The 25,224-nt window shown below is 38.7% G+C and overlaps 1 protein-coding gene, 1 non-coding gene and 1 pseudogene across 4 annotated transcripts in view; all 3 read right to left on the bottom strand.

The window, feature by feature from the left end:
• Positions 1-25,224, bottom strand: part of LOC133648919 (cohesin subunit SA-2-like) — a 52,751-nt gene that overhangs the window by 7,242 nt on the left and 20,285 nt on the right. For all 3 annotated transcript variants that reach the window (XM_062045461.1, XM_062045460.1, XM_062045462.1), the window contains exons 19-32: positions 18,325-18,528; positions 16,586-16,656; positions 16,366-16,453; positions 16,141-16,221; positions 15,970-16,062; positions 15,649-15,823; positions 13,803-13,942; positions 13,586-13,687; positions 13,345-13,493; positions 7,136-7,264; positions 6,611-6,837; positions 5,834-6,053; positions 2,567-2,674; positions 2,365-2,491 (exon numbers count right to left, since the gene is read on the bottom strand). In XM_062045461.1, coding sequence (XP_061901445.1) covers positions 2,365-2,491; positions 2,567-2,674; positions 5,834-6,053; positions 6,611-6,837; positions 7,136-7,264; positions 13,345-13,493; positions 13,586-13,687; positions 13,803-13,942; positions 15,649-15,823; positions 15,970-16,062; positions 16,141-16,221; positions 16,366-16,453; positions 16,586-16,656; positions 18,325-18,528 — 1,914 coding nt within the window. The remainder of the gene's footprint in view (positions 1-2,364; positions 2,492-2,566; positions 2,675-5,833; positions 6,054-6,610; positions 6,838-7,135; positions 7,265-13,344; positions 13,494-13,585; positions 13,688-13,802; positions 13,943-15,648; positions 15,824-15,969; positions 16,063-16,140; positions 16,222-16,365; positions 16,454-16,585; positions 16,657-18,324; positions 18,529-25,224) is intronic.
• Positions 3,382-4,265, bottom strand: LOC133648920 (plasma membrane ascorbate-dependent reductase CYBRD1-like; annotated as a pseudogene).
• LOC133649277 (U2 spliceosomal RNA) lies at positions 14,967-15,157 on the bottom strand. Its single transcript, XR_009826022.1, has one exon. It is a non-coding gene; the product is annotated as a U2 spliceosomal RNA (small nuclear RNA).

The raw sequence follows: 25,224 nt of genomic DNA, 5'->3' as shown, positions 1-25,224 counted from the left end.
CCCCTGCCTTATTTGCCAGTAATTGCTCATGTGGGCTTCAGTTGGTTCTCTTTAATGTCTTAGGAGTTTGCTCCTGGACCTTCCTTTGTGTGTGAAAGATAAAGAACATGTAATATATCACTTTATTGATGAACATAGGTGTTACAATTCAGATGTGGTTCCTTTTTCAGCCTTGTGATTATATTTTTTGTTTGGGCGACATTTTTTTTTTAACTCGACACGTATGGATTTTTTTAGTAAAAAATTTTTATGTGGAAGTATGTGTTTGTGTAGACATGGCACAAAGAGTTCTGTAAATTACATTTAGTGAGGCCACGAATGTGTACAGGCTAAGTCCTAGCTGGTGATGGTATGACAAGGAGAAAGGCAAGGAAAGGTGGGGAGTTGATGTGTGCTTGTGTGCGCAAAGCGACGGGTGCCTGTTGAAAATAAGTTTGCAAATGTTATTCTGGCATAGTTGCAGCTGGCAGTAAGCGGTTTGTTTCAATAAAAGAGATCGTTGGTTGAGCACTTCCTCGTCATTCTTTCAATGTCTGGACAAAAGCTACAATATTTTAGCTTTTTAACATAAATCAGGATGTTGGTAGATAAGGGCTATTTCCGGACGTGTCTTGCAAAATGAGGATGTGTTAGGTCAGCCTGCAGACTAGACATAATATAAACTATATTTCCAAAAGTATTTGGCCACCTGCTTTGACTCACATATGAACTTGAAGTGCCATCCCATTCCTAACCCATAGGGTTCAATATGATGTCGGTCCACCTTTTGCAGCTATTACAGCTTCAACTCTTCTGGGAAGACTGTCCACAAGGTTGCAGAGTGTGTTTATAGGAATTTTCGACCATTCTTCCAAAAGCGCATTGGTGAGGTCACACACTGATGTTGGTCGATAAGGCCTGGCTCTCAGTCTCCGTTCTATTCCATCCCAAAGGTGTTCTATCGGGTTCAGGTCAGGACTCTGTGCAGGCCAGTCAAGTTCATCAACACCAGACTCTGTCATCCATGTTTTTATGGACCTTGCTTTGTGCACTGGTGCACAGTCATGTTGGAAGAGGAAGGGGTCCGCTCGAAACTGTTCCCACAAGGTTGGGAGCATGAAATTGTCCAAAATGTTTTGATATCCTGGAGCATTCAAAGTTCCTTTCGCTGGAACTAAGAGGCCAAGCCCAACTCCTTGAAAAACAACCCCACGCCATAATTCCTCCTCCACCAAATTTCGCACTCGGCACAATGCTGTCCGAAATGTACCGTTCTCCTGGCAACCTCCAAGCCCAGACTCGTCCATCAGATTGCCAGATGGAAAAGCGTGATTCATCACTCCAGAGAACACGTCTTCACTGCTCTAGAGTCCAGTAGCGACATGCTTTACACCACTACATCCGACGCTTTGCATTGGACTTGGTGATGTATGGCTTAGACACAGCTGGTCGGCCATGGAAACCAATTCCATGAAGCTCTTTGCGTACTGTACGTGGGCTAATTGGAAGGTCACATGAAGTTTGGAGCTCTGTAGCAACTGACTGTGCAGAAAGTCGGCGACCTCCTTGCACTATGCGCTTCAGCATCCACTGACCCCTCTCTGTCAGTTTACGTGGCCTACCACTTCTTGGCTGAGTTGCTGTTGTTCTCAAACGCTTCCATTTTCTTATAATAAAGCCGACAGTTGACTTTGGAATATTTAGGAGCGAGGAAATTTCACGACTGGATTTGTTGCACAGGTGGCATCCTATGATAGTTCCACGCTGGAAATCACTGAGCTCCTGAGAGCGGCCCATTCTTTCACAAATGTTTGTAGAAACAGTCTGCATCCCTAAGTGCTTGATTGTATAAACCTGTGGCCGGGCCAAGTGATTTGGACACCTGATTCTGATCATTTGGATGGGTGGGCAAATACTTTAGGCAATATAGTGTGTCACACTGTTAATCGCTATAACTGTAAGTGTTTATTGGTTTGCCTCTAGAACCAGATTGAATCACTTCCTCCACCACAACCTTTCAAAATGAGCAGAAATAGGCAAACAAGATGTTGTCACTTTTAAAATTGAATTTTTCATTGCAGAGTCGTGACTTTAAATCAGTCCTAAGCGAAGGCAACAGAACCTTCTGAGAGGCGATAGTTATGAAGGTCGCTTGCAAGTCATGCTGAGAACTTGAGGAGATATTGTGTAACTCTGTACAGACACCATTACTGTAGCCTCACAGGAGACGAAACACTTTACAATTATAGAAAAAAAGTTGTGAACTTTATAGTCGACACTTTATTGTAGCAGTGTGTCTGTTGCCCTTCAGACAAAGGCAAGACATAACTTTTATCGCACTTTGCTGCTCTTAATAAATGAATGAACAGTTGAGACCATTCTTACCAGGTCAATGTCCATGGTGTCGAAGTCCATGCCTTCATTGAGGTCATCCATACGACCCTCAGATGACATCATCACATCTTCCACAATTGGCTCTTCATCTTCCTCCATGAGGCCGGTGCCGCGACGTCTGCACGCACACGCACGTACAAACACGGTTATTGAAGCACAGGTGTAAGAGGGGTACAACAGCTGTGTATCTTACATAGCATGCTGCAGATTGGTCCTGAGCTTGGCGTAGTTCATGGCTCGTTCCTGCTGCTGACGAGCCTCTTCTTGCTGTCTCTGGGCCAGCATCCACGTCACTTGGGAACTAGACAAATGGCAACAATAAGACGTTTGTGTTCAACAATCAGCTACAAATACAGTTTGGATACCTCACTCGCAGCATCAAGATTTCAAAAAACACATCTGTCACTGTTTCTTCTGTAAGACCATTTGGCAGGCAGTGAAGTGAAGTGAATTATATTTATATAGCGCTTTTCTCTAGTGACTCAAAGCGCTTTTACATAGTGAAACCCAATATCTAAGTTACATTTAAACCAGTGTGGGTGGCACTGGGAGCAGGTGGGTGAAGTGTCTTGCCCAAGGACACAACGGCAGTGAATAGGATGGCGGAAGCGAGGATCGAACCTGGAACCCTCAAGTTGCTGGCACGGCCACTCTACTAACCGAGCCGTACCGCCCCACAATGTGTGTGTGTGTACATTAATATTTGACAAGCAGAAATGATATAACAGCCATTCGACTGAATCGTGCCATTGCCCAGGTAATAAAATGTGTACATGTGCGCTTCAAATTAACCGCAAAATAAATTAAATAAAAAAGCAAACTAACTTGCACACTAATGTGATTGCACATTTAATAAATACAATTTAAAAATAATAATTAAACTACCAATTGTTGATGACTGAAGTGCTGATATCAACCAAACCTAACCCCTCCGTCTGATTTAGAGTTGGAAAAAGACAGAAACTTAAGTTTATTTTGCAAGACTTACAGCAAGAAAATGGCACTGATTCTGTGGAATAACCCATCCAACAATCTTACAGCATTGAGTATTATATTTACTCATTCAGTTGACCTGATCCTCTAATTTATTACTCCTTCTGCGGGTCTCCCCAAAGGCTTCGCCCTCTCTCTCATCCGAGAGTTGAGACAAGGCCGGACCGACTCTAGTGCTCTCCTCATCGGAATGCAAAGTATGCAAGGTCTGTTTACTCGGCCGTTTCCAAGATGGCCGAGTGGCAATCCAGAGGATCAGAGCACCGAAAACTACCAAAAGGAGTCCTAGAATGTTCACAAATGTTGCCCCGGGAGGGGAGTCCTTATACTTTGGGTTGCTCAGGCCAAATATGAGTTTCTCAGTAATGCCCATGAGTGCCACTGCTATGACTGAAGCAAAGAGTAGAAGGCCACTGTAGACATGGATGGGCATGAAGGCTGCTCTCCAGGCTACAGGTGTGAATGGTATCAAGTACATGGCGACCCCTAAAACAAGCTGCAGACAATACAATATCACGGCTGTCAGACCCAACCAGCTGTGCAGACTGTACATGTTGGGGATCTTGGCATCGTTGTGGAAGTCAAAAACCGCCACCAAAGACACAACAGCAAAAATGAAGGCCACGAAGTTCAAACCCGCGTGGATAAACTTCATTGTAAGTTTGCTGCACTGCCAGCTTTACGGGAGTCTGTACACGATGATGGCCAGACCTTGCAGCACAATGAAGCTGCAGATGAGCAGCAGCGGGTGCCAGTTGAACTCGGCCAGACTTCCGTCCCAGGCCAGACCCTCCTTGAAGTGCAGAACCCACCTCAGCACGAAAATGACGGCCATCGTTGCCATCACTGCCGCACAAGTCAAAGTCACCAAAAAATGTTTATACTTCTCCATGGCGGCCATTCTTCAAACTAGACAAATGGCAACAATAAGACGTTTGTGTTCAACAATCAAAAAACACATCTGTCACTGTTTCTTCTGTAAGACCATTTGGCAGGCAGCTGAGATTCACACTTAAATTGTAATCCCAGTCTTAGACCAGGCTCAATAAAGAATTGAAAAATGGGTCTGGATCCGGGCCAACGTGCTTTTAAGAAATGAGAATGGGGGCATTAGCATTCTAGGAAATTCACAGAAATTGATGAAACGAGACAATATAAATCAATGATGTCACTATGGTTTGAAATGCAAGACAGTTGAAGTTGAATAAATGAAGAAAAAGTAATAAGCGGTCAGCAAATGAAAGTTGTTTGTGGATGTCTTGTTTTATTTACCGTATTTTTCCGACTATAAAGTTGCACTTAAAATCCTTTCATTTTCTCAAAAATGGACAGTGCGCCTAATGTTCTGAATAATTCTGGTTGTGCTTAGCCACTTCGAAACAATTTTATATGGTACATGGTGTAATGATAAGTGTGGCTGGTAGATAGCAAATTGACTGGCAAGCAAGCCCAAAACTTTTAAGTTTAATTGAGAATATAGAACATTATACATGACGTTTAAAAATCTGTCAAAAATGTTTCCGTACAAATTTGGTGAGCTATGAAGCCGCACCGTTTGATGGATTGTCGGCGCATTGCGGCAAGCGTAGTCAGGCATGCTTCAACATACAGGTATTATTATGGTGTGTGTATAAGGATGGCACCTATTAGAAGACGTTATTTGGCATTTGTTTCACAATGTTATGCAAAATCAACTTTTCTTAATTCTTGGTATCTGCTGATGTGTATTTGGGATTGGCATACCGGTAAATCCCCAAAATGTGCGCCCATCCGCCGCCATAGTTATATAATCTCCTTTTTCCTCGATCCTCTTGTTGTGGGGCATTCATCCTCCGCGGTTGCACTCTCTAATATAAAGTAGCGTACAGTTCTAACTTATATCTGTCAGAAGACTCGCTATGGAAGCGCTAAAAACTACCGGTACAACAAAGATGACGAGGAGAAGATGCTATCAAAGTGGAGCCACGTAAATAAGATTGCCCACAAAACGGTGGTTCTGAAGAAATGGTCAGAAAGCAGCTTGTAGATAGTCTGTAAATCATAATCTATTTAACATTTTGACCAAAGAACCACCATTACATGTTATGTAGACCAAAGGGAAGTATAAAAGTGCTAAAAAAATCATAATATAACCCCTTCACCTATCACAATGTGCTTTTATATGAATATAGACCTGAATAGACCCGCTCATTGGCCATGTGCCTTATAATGCCCTATAGTCCGCAAAATATGGTAAATATTAAATGAATGGCTTTTACAGCTTATTTCCACTACAAAAGTGGTTAATAATCAATATATCCTTTGTGAGAACCAGTGGACATTTGTGTTTTGTAACGAAACCAAAATTAAAAGTCCACGGTAGAGGACGCTGGATCTCAGGAGGGTTTATTCTTGCCAAGCAGTTTGTTTTGAGAGACAAGCCCTGTGACATTTTGCTCTATGCAGAGAGCTACATATAGATACATACTTGTAATCCATGGGTGTCTGGTGGTGCTGAGGTGCCTGTTGATGGTGTTGTGGGTGTTGGTGGGGCTGCTGCTGGTCATGAGGGAGGGAGTAGACGCCCATGTAGCTGTCATCACGACCCCTTTTAGGCTCTCGCATGGCAGTGGAGGTAAGGTGGGGGGATGGCATCATGACGGGGGTCTGAATGCCTTGCGTCCACACCTCACTGCTACTGCTCTCCTCTGGAAATGAAGAGGCATATTGTTAGGAATAGAGTACATACTGGAAACATACACACCAGTTTTACACGACTGGTAGTTTCACAGATTCACCTTTGAACAGATGGCCCACAATTTGGTAAACGAAAAAAGTATGTGACAATATCAATGTTCCAAATGTGACTAATGCCACAGCCTTAGGTGAACCAGCTCAGAATTAGCTTTTGGTCAGTTGCTAATGAAATGAAGTGGAAATTGTGATAATTAGAAGGCTCCCGCCATCTGCTGTTTTATGTGTTTGCCCATCAGCTCGACTGGTTGAGCCAAGATGCTTGGAACACATTGGAACAGTTGGAAGACACTTTTGTTTTTCTGGGCTTTAACTGGAACTGGGTTTTATATGTGCACCTCTCACATCAGAGAGGACTGGTTTATTTGTGCATAGGCAAGTAACACAAAATGTTTCCTTCTGTTTTTTGAATCTATATTAAAATGTCACAGCTTTGTCTTGGTATTACGAGATGCACAGAAATCAGCTCTAAAAAGGTAAATGCTTTTATTTATTTCCAAATGTTTTATACCTTCTGGTAGCTTCCTCTTGGCTGCAGAAGTTCCTGCTGTCACAGCAGGAGCCTTGGTCTTCTTGGAACGAACAGAAGAGCCTCTGCTGGAGTAGCCACTCATCACTGACATAGTGTCGTCATCCCCACCAGCCTGTAGGGAATTCCTGTATGAAATGAGGGGGAGCCAGCAGTCCTCTCGTTGCAGTGCCATCTGGAACGTCATGAAACGCTCCAAGTACATGTGGCTGTGGAGGCATAGGAAAGTAAGGGTTAATATTAACACATCCTAAAACAGGCACACAGGGGTAAATAATGATAAATGATAAATGGGTTATACTTGTATAGCGCTTTTCTACCTTCAAGGTACTCAAAGCGCTTTGACAGTATTTCCACATTCAGCCATTCACACACACATTCACACACTGATGGCGGGAGCTGCCATGCAAGGCGCTAACCAGCAGCCAAAGATGAGGTAGACCAGTGGCTTGAAACATCTGCTGCCCTGAACCTCACATTGGCGTGCACAGTAAAAAACAAACTTACACAGTCCTCTTGTCTTGTCTCATCAGCTTTGAGGAGAACTCACTGAGGATGTCTAAGAAAGCCAGGTTGAGAGGAGGGCCTCCTTCTCCCTGGGGACTTGGGTCCTTAAACGCAAACTCGATTCCATCCCTAGAAAACAAGCAGGCGAACAATCAGAAAAATAAAATGTGAGCTGGGAAGAAAGTTGGTTATGTTGAAAGAAGCAATAAATGCATCCAACTACAATGTGGAATATATGAAAACTACAATTTTAAGTAAAATCCACTTTTTTTTTTGAAGGTGCTAACTGATACATATCGAGCTCAGAGAGATTACGTTTTGCATCCCGGCATGCACCAAGTGAAATCAAACCATCATATTGGCAGGAAAAAACGTGAGTGAGTTAGTTTCTCCGTGTCTTTCTCAGTTGTTTAAACTTTCTTAGACAGATGTTGTGCTTCAGGGTGCCAGGACAAACGAGGAGATGGGAAGGGGAACGTGTTTTACCACAGTCCCAAAGATCCCAAAGTTTGACACAAGTGGATTACAGCAATAAAACATTCTAAAAGCGTGCAAAACACTCGGCCCTGAACAGTCAAGAACATTTTAATGTACTGAACGCTTTATATCTGTGATTATTGTTTCTGGCATTTTTTTGTTTTTTGTAAATGTGAGTTGGATCCATGTGTTATTACTCTGATTTAGCGGTGTTAATAAGTTAAACAGGAAAACTACCGTTAAGTACTTGTTGCTCACTCAGTACACGCAATCTACAGCAGAAAACAAAATAAAATTAAATTGTTGCTCTAATGCTAGACTGCAAAAAGTTTGTGCTTTTATGTAGAGAACGTTTTAAACTTTGTCCTTCGTTGTGGCTCACTCAATAGTGCGGCTGGACGATTATGGAAAAATAATAATCACTATTATCCATCCATCCATTCATTTTCTACCGCTTGTCCCTTTCGGGATGGCGGGGGTGCTGGAGCCTATCTCAGCTGCATTTGGGCGGAAGGCGAGGTACACTCTGGACAAGTCGCCACCTCATCGTGGGCCAACGCAGATAGACAGACAACATTGATATTAAAATTACAATGATTTATTCATTTGAAAACATGAATATTTAAAAGAACAACCAGATATAAATTAGTAAGAAATAAAACCAAGTGAAATAATATGGTAGCAGCAATAAATAAATAAAAAACTATAGAGGGGTTGCAATCACATGACCTAGAGGCACATCCAGGTACAGGTTTCAGGTGACGATCTGGAGCCCCATTAGGCTACTAATTATTACAATTATTGAGTGCAGATTTGGGCATATTTAGAAAAATTTAGAGGCAAATATAAAAGCGATCATGAAAAAAATATTTAAAATGGGATGTAGTGGATTTTTACACTCTTAAGAAAAATATTTTTTTAAAGATTTAAACTATCACCGAGACGTTACTGCTCGCTATACAAGCTCACTTCATGTGACACTCAAAGTATTTAGAGAAGAAAAGATTGGAGGCACATCATGTTTTTACATCTGAGGGGTAAATCGGTGAAAGACGTTGTTGGATTTAGTCCTGCATCGGTAAGTAACACATTTGATTGACATAACGAGTGCCGTGCTGCTGTTATCTTGACGCTAATAAAAAAAGGATAAGTTTGTTTGCAGTTGATATTCTTGCTACAAATAGTTTTATTTACAATTCATGTCTGTAGTTATTTTTATGGTGTGAAGTTCATATTTTGTCTCATTATTTAGCCATAGATGTCCCTGTTGTTCAGCAATATTTTCTAGCGATATTAAGATTCAGTACAAGCTGTTGAGCCTACGAGAGATTTATTAATGTAGTTTATTAATACTATTAAGGATTTTTTTTCTTGATGCTAACGAATAACACCAAATAATGTGGTCATCCATCCATCCATCCATTTTCTACCGCTTGTCCCTTTTGGGGTCGCTGGTCATCCGTGTCAAATAAAGCACTTGGCTTTCCGGCACAACAACTAAGCTTTTAGTTTTTGTTATGAATATCAAAAAAAAAAATACAGTGGATTGGACCAACAATTAAAATATTTATTACTAGGGCTTAATATGACAGTTTAATTGTACAACCAGGTCTTTGTAGTTATATTTAGGCATAACAACCACAAAAGAACACAAACTAATGCAATCTCTTGTCCTTTCTTTACATTTACGTCTGCTATCAAACATTACTAATCTGCTATCAAACACTACTAATATAGTAGAGAATAAACTTGATTGTATCACAGAAAGTTTCTCAAACAAATCAAATGTTCAAATATTTTACAAAGTGATCGCTGCAAACACAAGCATGGTCTGATTATATTCCACAAGATGATTAATGTGATTATTTTTAAGAGTCATTTCCATCGACACACTTTCTTTTTCCCCCCGATTGTATTACCTTTATAAACCACTTCTTTCGGGACTCTATGAAAGCTCTGTCTTATCTCTCTATTAAAACGACTGGAACACTCAGGAACAGAATAGCAATACAGCATTTTCTGCTCTAACTCTACACTCACTCTCACTTGTTTGACCAAGCCGTTTGACCATCGTGTGAAATAAGCCATGAAGAAAAAAAAACAGATATCCCATTTTTTATGAGATGAACTCAAAGTTTTGAAACGTTTACCATAAACGCATGAGACCTATTCCTCTCACATATTGCTCACAAATCTGTCCAAATCTGTGTTAGTGAGTATTTCTTATTTGCCAACTGTGTTAGTGAGCATTTCTTCTTTGCCAAGATAATCCATCCCACCTCACAGGTGTGGCGTATCAAGATGCTGATTAAACAGCATGATTATGTTGCACATATGCCTTACTTTTTTTGTTGAGTTAAGCCAGTGGTCGGCAAACCAAAATGTTGAAAGAGCTATATTGGACCAAAAATACAAAAAACAAATTTGTCTGAAGCCGCAAAAAAATTAAAGCCTTTTTTCAGTGTTATAATGAAGGCTACACATGATGTAAGTGTCTATATTAGCTATTTTAGCCTATCATCAAAATTATTGTGTCGCAGGCTGTAGAGGCAAAATACAATCCCTTGTTATCCCTGTGGCCTTTTCCTTATGTTTACCAACTGAAGAAATGGAAGTGACAAACTATGGATAAGTTTGTATATCAGACAAATGTTTAAACTCTTGACTATATTATTCCAATTAAAGAGTTTATGCGACTTGTCCAGGGTGTACCCCGCCTTCCACCCGAATGCAGCTGAGATAGGCTCCAGCACCCCCCGCGACCCCGAAAGGGACAAGCGGTAGAAAATGGATGGATGGGTGCTTTTGTAAAATGGTGCAATGGTGAAACCTTAAAGAGGAACTGCACTTGTTTTGGAATTTTGCCTATTGTTCACAATCATTATTAGAGACAAGAACACATCTTTTTTTTTTTAGGATTTTAAAGATGATAAAAAATGCTTGTAAGATGTGGCTAATGGGAGTCACCCATGTAGCCTTCAAAGTCTTTTAAAACAACTTCAAAACCCCTCAACGTTTTATATACACGCTGCAAATCTATATATGATGTAGTAACGGACACGATCATAGCAATATGTACTATGTACAAAATTGACCGTATTTTGATAATTTTATGTAAAGCCGGAACTAATTCTTGACAGCGCATATATTTCTGTTTCCATAACAGCGCACTTCCGACTTCCTGCAACAATTTCTCCCGGAAACAAGCGCGAGTGTGTTTTCTAAGACTTGGTAATAGACAACAAAGGTGACTATTTTTGGACAAATGAGTATTCACAACCTTATCTTTTTAAAACTAAATATACGGAGGATGAACTGCTGCTTATAGAAGCCAGCACGAAAAAGAGGTTGAAACGTTGGAGCAGACGGAAGCCGAGAAAGTGCGACATGGTCACGCTGCAAATGTGAAACTTTGAGGTAAACTACGCCGAATTAATGAATTGCTTACCCAAATCAACTGGAAACATTTCCAACCAGATGGACAAACTGTCCGTCGAGGAAGTCACTATACTATTGATCATGATACATGCAGCACATCACTGTACACTACAGTGCATACACTGTCGAGCTAGCTGTGTACTAACAAAACATGAAATGTGGGCTAATACTTTACAGATACTGTATTATGATTGTTCATGTTTTTCAGTCAGTACAAATTGGTGTTCTATCGCAATGTTGTGCATTACAAACCCAAACGTGTTTTGTGCTGACGTAGAAGCAAGCTTATTTATTTCCGTAGTTAGCTTTTACGGCTAATACCATAGCACGCCGATGTGTTAGTGCCTTAGAAAAATAGTTTTTCGGTGTTCGCTCTTACAATAACAATGTATCTACAACTCGGTTATTATACAGGTTACAGAACGTAAATTAAGTTAGTTGACGGTTTTTAATGCATTTTTAAAATGATTTAGAAGTACAATTGATAGCTCCCATTAGCTGTATTGCTCGCTACCAAGAATGAGCCGATTTGTATAATAGAATGCGGGAAAAAACTTTTGTCTTCTTGTCTCTCATAAGGATTGGGAACAATAGGCAAAATTCCAAAAAAAAAAGGGCAGTTCCCCTTTAACTGTTTCAGCCAATATTTCAATTGTTGCATATTAATTGGAAAGTGACTTAAGGTTTTAGTTTTCAGGACTATTGCATGTATGAACATTTTTGCTACCTGCAGTGATAAATGTGATCTTATGAAACGGAAATGTAAAATATTAAATTTGATACGATTGTAGAACTTTATTTTTTTATCTCTGATTTAAACAGTTTTGAGTCTATCACAACACCAAGATTGCATTGAAATTGAGTTATTTCCCCATTCTCATAAATATCTAATCAAAATGTTACATTTAGAGAAGAGCCTTGGAACTGCTTTGTTTAAGTTGAGTTTTGAGCAAGATTTGTTGCCATTCCAAAACATGAGCTAAATAACGTGTAAGTTCATTCGCCACTTGAGTTGAGTTTTTAGCATGTGTATATTAACGGTATCATCTGGATACATTTACATTCGGGATGCAACTATAAAGGGTAATAATGATAACCGCGGTTACCGTTGAAGATTATCGAACAGCTGTGATAATAACTGCACTTGATAAACTCACAGACTGACTGGCGCAAGCTCAAAAGCTTAAATGCTATTATTAAAACAAGAGACAATTGTTTCCTCATTAAGAAACGACATACCCCAATCTAAACGTATATAAACACATTGCTGTCTGAGCAACTAAAATATTCAATTGAGCACGTTGAACCGACAAGCAATGCTCTCTTAGTACAGAGTGATCCTTCTACACTTGGTGGAAGAGAGAGGTGTTTTACGATGCATTCAAGGACAACTGAAGAGAGAAGGATGTGACAACGCCCGCCAAAAATAATAAATAATTGTTTTATTTGTTAAGCACTTTTTATTTAAATTAATCTTAAAGTGCAACAGTACAAATCCATATTTTAAACAGTAACAGCTTAACCAACAAAACAGATAAAATACTACGACTAAAACACTGTCAGTGAAGCATAAGAAACACACATGCAAAATAGTGGGGGATTTTGTAACAGTGTGTCTGTTTATTTATAGTTATTTAAAAAAATAACTTGGTCAAAAGATTTGTGTATATAAGTACTTTTTGAGCACATTCAACAATACTGCGATAATAATAATAACCGTGATAGTTTTTTTGGTTACAATAACCATGATCTGAAATGTTCATATCTTTACATCCCTAATTTGGATTAAAATAACTTGGACAAACCAAAGTGAGATTGTTTACCGTGAAAATAGTACAAGATGGAACCTTGTCAGAGTGAGAGGAGACGAACGGTAATTATTGCTTTTGACTGACAGTGATCAATTTGAAAAATGATTCCTTTCATTTCATTTTATTAAGCTTAGTGTTGTATTGTTCACTATCTATATGACTAAAATGTGCAATAAATTTTAGGGCTTAAAGCTGACACTTGTACTATTTATTTTAGCTGCCGTTTCCCCTAAACAAAACTAGTCACGTTACGTCTGGAGATCTATTGTCCAACATGTGCATGTACGTGTAACATTCTAAGCTTGATAAGCTTGTCAAATATGACACCCACAGGTTTGTTCTTTAAAACCTGACAACAACAAATAATATTTTCCCAGACGTCAAAAAATTAACGAGTACATTTACATGACCTTCTGTTCCTTATGTAAAAATTGTATTTTCATGTCAAAAAGTTTGAGATCAACCAGATGAGCAAAGTCTTACTTGTGTAGCATGGCAATGGCATCTCTGGTTTTGACTTGGTCGAGGCCAAAGGTTAGAGAAAAGCGACGGGCTAACTCTTTGATTCCACAGAATGCGGAGGATGAGCGATCAAAGCCATGGCCCAGCTCTGACAGCATTTCATTGAAAAGCTACCAGAAACAGAACAAAAGAAGGATCAATTATAATATTGTAATCAATGGGGCAAATGGAAAGCTACTGAATGATAACGTTGAGCACTGACCTGCTGAAGACTGAGGATGAGGGTTTTGGCACATTGAATCTTGTCGATTTGCCGGGTCTTACTCATTGTCTCCTTGATGATGTCACCATAATCATTATAATACTGAAAAATAAATGTTTTAAGCTCTTAGAAACCCCAAATTGTTCATTATTTTCAGCAAATAGCAAAGCAGACTAGAGACAAAAAGTAGAATAATCATGAACAAAAACAAACTAACCCTCATGTACTGTTTGAAAATGTCAGCTCCGGTTTTCATTTCTACCACACAGTAGATGATCAGTTTACAATAGGCAGCAAGGAGGTTTCTCCTCTTGTGTAAAGCTTCTATCTTCACAGCCTCATCATCCTGTTGGCCATCTAAGAATACAAATCAACAAAAAAATTGTTTTTCATTACCAACTTTTTCCAAACATCCATTATTAATGCAAACTCTCCGTTAAGTCTTTTTTTTTCTCGATTGTGCAACCATTATTGGTCAAAGGGTGACTGTAAACAAACGTTTACTCAATTAACATATTTTTGGGGAATTAATGTACAGATGTATTAATTAATTTGTTCTTCATTTGTATCCAAGTTGTTTCTATTTTGTCCTTGATTTGATGCATGTTCCCGATTTCAGGGAATGTCCTTCAGACGTTTCAGAAATTAATGGGTATAGGATACACTAACCCTGATCTTACCAAAATCTAATCAGGTCTTCCCCCCAACTTTTTGGAGAAATTGCTTTAAGGCAGTAGGACATATCACTTTCACAAGTGTATGCAGAACCTAAAAACTAAATGCCAAAGGACCGGCATGACTTGGTCACGGTGTAAATGTGGAACTTGGAGCCAAACCATGACAACAGAAATGAAGAACTTTGGCTGCACTAAGTGGTACACAATGTTATCGATGGAATATATTTTCATATCTGGCGAGGAGGACACTGCTAAAAAAAACTGCATTACAATGAAAGACGAACTGTTTGCGCTAACAAACCTCGCAGTGGTAGAAATGTTCCACTTACCCAAAATCTACTGGAAACCTACTCGGCCAACTTGACCTAACCTAACGTATTCATCATGATACATGCATCACGTCATGCTTGTTGTGACAACTACAGACGCTGAAATGTGTGCAAATAGTTTACATATGACACGCATTTGACCCATCACCCTTGATCACCCCCTGAGAGGTGAGGGGAGCAGTGAGCAGCAGCAGTGGCCGCGCCCGGGAATCATTTTTGGTGATTTAACCCCCAATTCCAACCCTTGATGCTGAGTGCCAAGCAGGGAGGTAATGGGTCCCATTTTTATAGTCTTTGGTATGACTCAGCCGGGGTTTGAACTAGCGACCTACCGATCTCAGGGCGGACATTCTAACCACAAGGCCACTGAGCAGGTGGGGGTGCACCGTTTCTGGAGGTACTGCAATACCAGGTCGATGCGTGGAGTGGATGGAGCAAGCCCCTATTCCATCTCCCTGTTCCAAAAATCCATTTAATATATGGTCCCCGGATAGGGGACGTGTCAGATATTAAACTGATAAGAACAGATACTACACTTGATCTTAGCCAAAAGGCCGAGAAGCGATCTACTGATTTAACTGCTGATGCAGGAACTAGCTCACGGCTAATGTCGTAGCATGGCGTCACAAGGCGACGTGTTACTGCACTACATAAACAGTTCCTTGGTGTATGCACTTGCAATAACAATGCCGTTACAGCTTGGTTATTATACAGGTTACGGAACGTAAATGAAGTATTGTTGGAGGTTTTTGGATGCATTTATAGAGTGATTTGGAAGCAGAATGGATTGCTCCCATTAGCACCATTGCTGGCCACTTAGAACAAGACAATTACAAATTAGAAAGGAAAAAAAACATGTGTTTTTGTCTATAATAAGGATTGTGAACTATAGGCAAAATCCCAAAAACAGTGCAGTTCCCTTTTAAGTTTCAAGAATAAACTGTCCATTTATCTTCTCTGTAGACTGATTAATTCTGGAGAATGTTAAGCATTGACAACATTGACAAAGTTATGGACATAATTCATTAATTTCTATAAATAGATTATATGCCTTTACCTGTGCTATTGGTATCATCATCCTGATCTATGAAGACATGATTCAGAATAAAGGATAGCAGTTCAGACTGAAGCGAATCTTCTGAGGAATAGACTAAGGGCTCCAGGTGTTCCCTGCCTCCAGACACCATCTGGTGGCTGAAGATGAGCAGGAGGTCACAAAGGATGGTGAATGCCTGCAATTGAATAGAAAACAATACATTCGCATGCATAACTATACAAAAGTAGCCGTTGAAAATACAACAATGAGAGACATAAACATCAGGCAATGATTATTACTTTTTTTTTTAATTACGATTAATATTTGACATTGGAATATCACCTGTTCTTTAACAGCGGTGTTGACATTAGTGAGGTACCGCTGACACATCATACAGAAGGCCCTCATCTGTTTCCTCAAAGTCACCATATCCTCCTGAAAAGGTCAAACGAGTGTTTAGCATTACAACCATGCTTTAAAGAAGTGCAGTAAAGTTGGCAGAGCTACACTCACCTTTCGAGAGCTGCCTTCAGATAACTTGGCCAGGTGCCACAGGATGACATAGTGCGTGCACTGCAGCGAATGGATTACTATCTGCTCAAAAAAATAAATAAAACACACTACAATTATAAATATATTATAAATATAAACACCCACTGAGAATATTCCACTCTTCAATTACCGGTAGCTTCATTTACATAGAGTAAAATGCTTTATGTTGAAGTGTTTTTAAATAACCTGTTCTGGCATGTCTCCATTCTCGATGCCTGTGTTGAGCAACTTAAAGTTGCTTGTAAAGAGATCCCATCCAGATAGATCATGTGCACTGCAAGACACAAACAAAGAAACTAAACCGAGGATACTTGCATACAACATAATGTAAATAAACATTAGTAGGAAGAAGACAAGAAAACAAAGAGAAGCAATCAAGACCTTTGGATAAAACAATATTTCGTACTTGTGAAAAGCTGTGATCCTCTTTAGAGTTGACAAAACCTGATAAGCATCATCTTCATCAGATTCTTCCCCCTGCATAGGTAGATAGATATTATTTGGTTCAATCAAACACACAGAAGAATGCTAGCATGCAACCTTTGTTAAATACTGGGGTTATTTTACACTTTTAATTAGAATAATTACTGTACTTTAGTTGACTAGTTTAGTTAACCGTATTTTTCGGATTATAAGTCGCAGTTTTTTTTCATAGCTTGGCCGTGGGTGCGACATATACTCCGGAGCGACTTATGTGTGAAATTATTAACACATTACCGTAAAATATCAAATAATATTATTTATTTTAATCGCGTAAGAGACGAAGCAAATGGCAGCAATCGTCACACACACGTCAGCAATTGTCACTCACACGTCAGCAATTGTCACTCACACGTCAACCAATAAGAATTCGGCAGGGGAGGGTCATGGCAGAAGTGCATTGTGGGTCTTGGGATGCTAACTGCTATATGCTACTGCCGTAGCTATTAAAATGGAACACATCAACATTGGCGGTAACTTATAAAAACTGAGAAGGGCTGAACTAAAATGGCACCGAAAAGGAAATCATATACTGCAGATTACAAGCTGGACGTAGTGAAATATGCAGCAGAGAACGGCAATCGAGCAGCAGAAAGAAAGGACATACCAGAGGCGACACCGGGGAGGAAGATTTCATCGGATTTAGCGATCGGGAGTGACAGATTGTTTGGTAAACGTACAGCATGTTCTATATGTTATAGTTATTTGAATGACTCTTGCCATAATATGTTACGTTAACATACCAGGCACGTTCTCAGTTGGTTATTTGTGCGTCATATGGCGTACACTTATTCAGCCTGTTGTCCACTATTCTTTATTTATTTCAAATTGCCTTTCAAATATCTATTCTTAAGTGTTGGATTTTATCAAATAAAAAATGCGACTTATACTCCAGTGCGACGTATATATGTTTTTTTCCTTCTTTATTGTGCATTTTCGGCCGGTGCGAAGTATACTCCGGAGCGACTTATTGTCCGAAAAATACGGTACTTCTTCCAGGCATGTCTGGTGCAATTTGGCATTTGCAGTGTAAAATATGGTTATTAGATTAAACCTCTACCTCAAAATAAATGCGCTCAATAATGAAATTAAGACTTATTAAAAAAAGGGGGAGACATTGTTTTTGGGTTAAAGAAAATTATCATGATCACTATTCAATTGTTATGATCTAAAACAGGGTTTTTTTTCCTGGGAAAGGCCGCAATTAAGAAAAATCAAAGGATGCAAGGATAACTGATACATTTTGTATCTGAACAAAGCATCCACCATTTAGCTTTGTGTTATAGGGAACAGAGCAAAGTAGTATAATATCTAATCTAATCGCTTGAGGTATTTGATTTCTTCAACTAAAACTTTTTTAGGGCTTGAGCAAACTGGAAAACGTACTATATCTTGCAAAAAATGTGTATATGTTTATTAACACAGAATGTACAAAAATCAACAACTCAGTTCCTCAGCTATCCATCTTTTGGGCGATTTGGGCGGATTAAATATTTTCTAAGGTTTTTAGTGTAATATTTAACTACAGGACATGTGAATTAGTCTTTAGAATTTGTAGTGGCCCAATAGAAACAGAGCTACAGGCCGCCATGCTGCACTTTGGACACCCATTATATAAAACAATTGTCACCTTGATGCAAGAAAGGCCTCTCCCGTTACTCCTACCTCTTGTAGGAAATCCTCCAGCAATCGGTTGAACTTATCCACCAGTTCATCCAGCAACTGCGAGCGGGCAATGTCCACCCTGTTAAAGATTGGGAACTCCTCACTGCAGAGGGCATGGTAGGTCTTGGAGCATGTCTCTAAGACTTCAGTGTCTGTGTGCTTCTCCACGATTTCTCGGATTTGGCGGAGAAGGGCTTCAAGGTGCTGTAATCAACAAGAAAGGGCAAACATAAAAGATTAGGTGTTATTCCATAATATCCATCAGGGGGCAGGGTTTCCCCCCAGATTTCCATATACTTGTGGCAATATGGGCATGGCTCTGGCTGGGATAATATGACATCATAATTTGCATAATCAGCGCTGATGCATATTTCCTACTGCTTGTCCCTCTCAAAAAGCTAAAAAAAAAAGTTATACATACATTTAAAAACAAATCTGTTATTACTAATTAGTATTCAGATGTATTTTTCTAATATCGTTTTGCTCTATATTACAGTTGTTGCTGCTTATTGTACAATGTACTTTGTTGAGAATTTCTCAAGTTTCTAGAGACTTCGCCAAACCTTTTAGTGACTTTCTTTATTAAAAATGAATAACAACAAATCTAGAATCTTTTTCTGGTGTTACTGGAGACTTAGATATTAGGTTTAGATATTCTTTACTTGTGACCCTCGATGTCCACAACAAACAGCGAAAGGTGCAGTTAGTCTGACGTCACACTTGCTTCGTGCTGCTGCGCCAACTGTACTTTCTCTCCTTTAAAGCCGCCACTGTCCTCTTAATATAGGCACATTGCACATTTTACAGATCGCTGTCCGCTGGTATATCTCAGATATATTAAAGTATGTCCACATCGCAGACATGCTGCCTCCGCTCCATACAATTGCGTGGGTTTTGCTTACGTAATCGCAACATCCTGTTTCGGCTCGGAGTGCAACAATTTGTCGACATCAGGGCTGTACGGAGCATTTCAGTCGCATTTGCGACTAAAAATAACACACGTCCGAATACGGATTTTACCATTTAAATTGCGTTTTACTTCTAAAATAAATCCATCCAAATATGATCAAACTAGAGTAACATTTTCGCCCAACTGTATAGCATGTTTGAAATAAACTTAAACCATAACCAAACAGACAAGTGATTGAAGCAGAAGTGTCACTGATCACTCTGTGCGCGCTTACAGCCTTTTGTGTGTGTGCAACCCTCCCTCCTGTGCTATCCACAGAGAGGAGCGGGGTTGTAGCTGTAGCAGAGCCGTGTGTGAGCACTTTCAATAAAATCTTAACAAAGTACCTTGTACAAAAAGCAGCGACAATTAAAAATATGGGAAAACAATAAAAACATATGTTGATACTAATTAATAAAATCAGATTGGTTTTAAATGTATGTATAGATATTTTGAACCTTTTTTTAAGAAAATCATACCATTATAGAAAAATTATGCAAATTACTCAAGGATGTCATCGTGAACCACCCCGTAACCACGCCCCCACCGCCACAGGTATCTTGGCAGTTTAGGGTAAACCCTGAGCATGTAATAAAAAAAATACTTTTGCTTTTACCTTATTTACAGAGTGGGCGTGCAGCAGGCAAGTTCAATGCCACAGCTACAGTACATCATCATCTACCATCGTCACACCTGGTGCCTTCCAGAGGCAGCCGCTTATGCTCCCTCGTCAAAAATGGCAAAATACCTCACTGCAACCCTGTCTTATTTCATTGCCAAAGTTTCAAATAGTTGAGGTGTCTTCTGATGTTTGCAAGACTAGATTTTTCATATATAAACACTATTTTTGTATACATGGACAAAGAGTGCAGTTACATCTTATGGCAATCAGGTGCAATCCTGCACAATTTTTCAGATGTATTAACATTTTTTATGTTATTATTTTATTTCTGCCATACTTATTTGTTTATAATGCTTATGTTGCCTTCATATATGCACATTCAATTTCTACATGAGGTACATGACAGTTATGTACAATAATTTTTCTCTTACAAAGGATATAATTTTGAATGTGTAAGTAGGTTTTTTTAGGTAAAACTGTTAAAACATTTCAGTATAAGTACTTTTTGAAATTTTTGGTCACAAAAACCGTGATAAGAAATTTTCATACCATTACATCCATATATGGATATACATATATACTGTATATACATACATACATACATATACATTAGGGATGTCACGGTATGAACATTTCTTATCACGGTTTTTGTGACCAAAATCAGGGTTTCCCACAGCGCTTTGTTGTTAAGGCGGCCGCCTTAACAACAAAGAGCCACCACCTAAACTAAAGTGTTATTATTTTTGTCCTGTCCAGCTTTTCAGGCAAATCATATAGTTGATGTAGATGCCCATATCGGCTGTTCAGATATGTTCAAAATGCTCAAGTAGAAAGTTGAATGTGCATATGAAAGCAACACAAGCATTATAAACAAAGTAATATGGCAGAAACAAAATAATACTATAAATAAATAAAAATAAATGTGAAAATTTCGCAAGATGGCACCCGTTTGACATAAGACATAGCTGCACTTTTTGTCCATATAGATAAAAATAGTGTTCATAAATGAGGTCTAGTCTTACACATAGGACTGCATGATTATGGGCAAAATAATAATTGAAATTATTTTTATCAATATTGAAATCACGATTATTAATCATGATTATTCATTATGCTAGGTAAAACAGTGTTGGAGTGAACACGACGCCATCATGCAATTTGTAATATCTAACACAAATGCTCTAGATAAACGTTATCTATATATTTAAAGACAAATATTTGTGTTTTTGTTCATTATTAGTATCAGTAGTATCGTTTACATCTTAACGTTGAAAATGGTGTTAGTGCTTTAACAGTTCCCAAACTGTTAGCATATTTTTCAGACCAGCGAGCGCACCAGATTATAATGCGCACGGCCGATGAACGAGTCTATTCAAATTCATACAAAAGGCGATTGTAAGGTGCATTAAATGGGTCATTTTTTAAATATTTTTTCTACATTTAAAACACTTCCTTGTGGTCTACATAACATGTAATGGTGGTTCTTTTGTCAAAATGTTGCATAGATTATGTTTTACTTCAGGATGCACTGTTTTGTGGGCAGTCTTTTTTACGAAGTTCCACTTCGACAGTGTCTTCTCCCCGTTATCTTTGTTATACTGGTATTTGTTAGCACTTCCATAGCGGGTCTACTGACAGATGTAGGTTAGAACTGTATGTTACTTTATATTAGAAATGGCAAAAGCGGATGATGAATGCCCCACAACAAGAGAATTGGGAAAAAGAAGAAGCTTATGGACTACGACGCGGACTACAATGGCGAACCGTGCAAATTTTCGGGACTTATGGAGATCACAAATACACAACAGTAACGAAAAAAATTATTTCTCTAATAGGTGCCATAATATTACCCGTATGTTGAAGCACAACACCTCTGATTACAGTAGCAGTAATACACCAACAATGCTTCAAGCGGTGCGGCTTCGTAGTCTACCAAAGTCGAAATAAACTTTTGACAGATTTTTGAGCTTTGTGTAATGTTCTATATTCTCAAAAAAGCACAACCAAAATTAATCCATACATCAGGAGCACTGTGTTATGAGACACAATGTCGATTTTTGAGGAAATGAAAGGATTTTAAGTGCATTTAGACCGAAAAAAATGGTGCATGGCAGCTCCCGCCATCAGTGTGTGAATGTGTGTGTGAATGGGTGAATGTGGAAATACTGTCAAAGCGCTTTGAGTACCTTGAAGGTAGAAAAGCGCTATACAGGTATAACCCATTTATCATTAATTTACTTAAAATATGTAAAACATAAAACATTTGTTTCAAAACAATGCCCTTATATTTTAACGAAATGTTATGGCAAGCAAGATGATTAAAATAGTCATTTAAATGTTTGAATAATATAAATACAATAACTAAGCAGGGATGAGTGATACGGCCTAAAATCTATATTGCGATATATTTTGCAGCCTCCTGTTATAACAATATAAATTACAATATATTATTTGGTACATCAATTATAATAGAACCATTTAAACATGAGTTAAAAGGGCTCCTAATTTAGCTGCTGATATATGCACTTCTGTTCAATGTTATAAGCACATATTCTTCTATTGTTTGACAACTTCATTTTAATTTTGGCCCACACTGCAAATTTGTGTATTGATCCAATACAAAGTATTTACAGGGGCAGTATCGGTCATACCAATACTCATGCTGATACTTCAAATTTTCAGAATCCTTAAATGATTACATTTTTGATTGCAAATATCAGAGGTGGGACCAAGTCATTGCTTTGCAAGTCACAAGTAAGTCTCAAGTCTTTGCCCTCAAGTCTCGAGTCAAGTCCCGAGTCAAGACAGGCAAGTCCCGAGTCAAGTCCAAAGTCAAGACTGTAAAGTCTCAAGTCAAGTCCCAAGTCCTAAATTTTGAATTTCGAGTCCTTTCAAGTCCTTTTAACCACAGACTAATATATTTACACAGATTGTGTATGCTTTTAAAACGCTGTATTTATTTATTAAAACAAGTGCATTTGAAATTGCAGGAAAAAAAATAGTGCTGACATTGCACTTCATAATAGCACTATTATCCAGTCATTTTAAACATTTAACTCATTCCTTTACAGAATAAACACATTTGAAAAAACAAGTGCAACTGTACTTATTTGCACAAAAGTGTTAACATTGTATTTCCATGGCATATTGCATTGTAACTAGTTCCACAGCAGTTTCTATCCTGCTCTTACCTTATCTCATTGATCTCATATGTGTGTTGATGTGTGCGTACATATGAAAAACATAACAAAAACATGAACAAAACAATGAACAGAGTTGTACTTTTTAGATGTCAGGGCCCTATGCAATATGTACACATATTCTTAAGATAGTATACATTTTATTGACCTTTATTTGACTATGTTTGTGTTTTTGTAGATGCCTAAAATACGCGGTGCTGCTGACCGCCGTCTAACGTTATGTTACTGTGTGTGATACATTGACTAACGTAACGTTATGTGTAGGTACCTCATGCAGCCCTGCTTAAAAAAAATCACTTGACAAAAAGTATGAATGAGGTAGCGAACTGCAGTGGACGCAACATATTGCCGTGTTTGCAATGACGTTATAACCATAGACATCTTATAAGTAGACGCAGCATTGGCTGCTGCGACACGAGCAATTTGGCCGCCATCTTGAAGTGGTGATGAGGAGCCGGCGAGCAGCCTAAACTGACAGTTGACAGGTAGAAAACAAAGATGGTGTTCAGCGTTTTCCTACTCAAATGAGCGGACTGTTGAAAATAGGAATCGGGTGATTACTTTTCACAAGTAAGATTTAACATTAATGTACTACTGGTTGTATTTTATGAAAATAATATTACCACAGAGTTGAGAAGGAGCAAAGATCTTTAATATTTGTATGTGAAAATCACAAAGAAATCTTCTGGGGGAGGCTGACCCCCTTACAGGGGTTTGGTTTACAAACTTTCAGCCCCACCTAAAACAAAATTCACCAGCCGCCACTGATTATGATGCATTCTCATTTTAGGCAAAATATAAGACAATACTTTCTTAAGTATAATTGTAACCAGGAATAAGTCTTCAAGTAACAATATTCAAATACTAACATTGTTGGGTAAGGCAGAATTTGGTTTTATTCTGAATCCAGTGAAACAGATTGGTGGTTTTAGCTGATATAAAGACTTCCAGGTGTTTATATATGTTTATGTTGAAGTATTTGGCAGACGCTTTTATCCAAAGCGACATACACTACCGTCCAAAAGTTTGGGGTCACATTGAAATGTCCTTATTTTTGAAGGAAAAGCACTGTACTTTTCAATGAAGATAACTTTAAACTAGTCTTAACTTTAAAGAAATACACTCTATACATTGCTAATGTGGTAAATGACTATTCTAGCTGCAAATGTCTGGTTTTTGGTGCAATATCTACATAGGTGTATAGAGGCCCATTTCCAGAAACTATCACTCCAGTGTTCTAATGGTACAATGTGTTTGCTCATTGGCTCAGAAGGCTAATTGATGATTAGAAAACCCTTGTGCAATCATGTTCACACATCTGAAAACAGTTTACCTCGTTACAGAAGCTACAAAACTGACCTTCCTTTGAGCTAATTGAGTTTCTGGAGCATCACATTTGTGGGGTCAATTAAACGCTCAAAATGACCAGAAAAAGAGAACTTTCATCTGAAACTCGACAGTCTATATTTGTTCTTAGAAATTAAGGCTATTCCATAAAATTGTTTGGGTGACCCCAAACTTTTGAACGGTAGTGTACATAAAAAATACATATAAAACTGACTATAAACATGATCATTTAAGGGAAGAATGTAATACAAAATATCAATACAAAGTGTCAAGACAGAATAAACTCTCTGCTGCTGCAGCAACAGAGATACAGTCTATAAGATATATAGATATCTAATGTATTCATACATTGTTTATGTAGGATATACGCATGTATATATAACCTAATCATATTGTTTCTTCAATTTAAAAATAGCTAACCGTTTTTTTCCCCTTTCTCTGGGATTATATTCCCAGTTTTGATCTCGGACGTCTGGTCACTTATAGCGTATAAGAATATTATATTACTGTTAAGCAAACTATGAATAATAAAACACGCCAAAACATGTGTCCTTTATCATAGCTACACGTATGACAAAAAAGCGCGTGAAAATCAGTGGTATTCAGTGAGGTAAGATGAATTAAATGCGCTGACAGTTCTTGCTCCTGCCAAATGAATTGCACTAGTGGAGCGGATCACCACTCCAAGATGGCGGCCCCGCGTCTCGTCTGCGCCTTTAGGCAGTAGCGCTCCATGCTGCGTACCCTTATAAGATGTCTATGGTTATAACGTTAGCAGTGAG

Source organism: Entelurus aequoreus, linkage group LG04 (assembly GCF_033978785.1).
Source record: "Entelurus aequoreus isolate RoL-2023_Sb linkage group LG04, RoL_Eaeq_v1.1, whole genome shotgun sequence".
In the NCBI taxonomy this organism is placed as follows: Eukaryota; Metazoa; Chordata; class Actinopteri; order Syngnathiformes; family Syngnathidae; genus Entelurus; species Entelurus aequoreus.
Note: the sequence above shows the minus strand (reverse complement) of the source record. Positions and strands in the feature narration are given on the sequence as shown.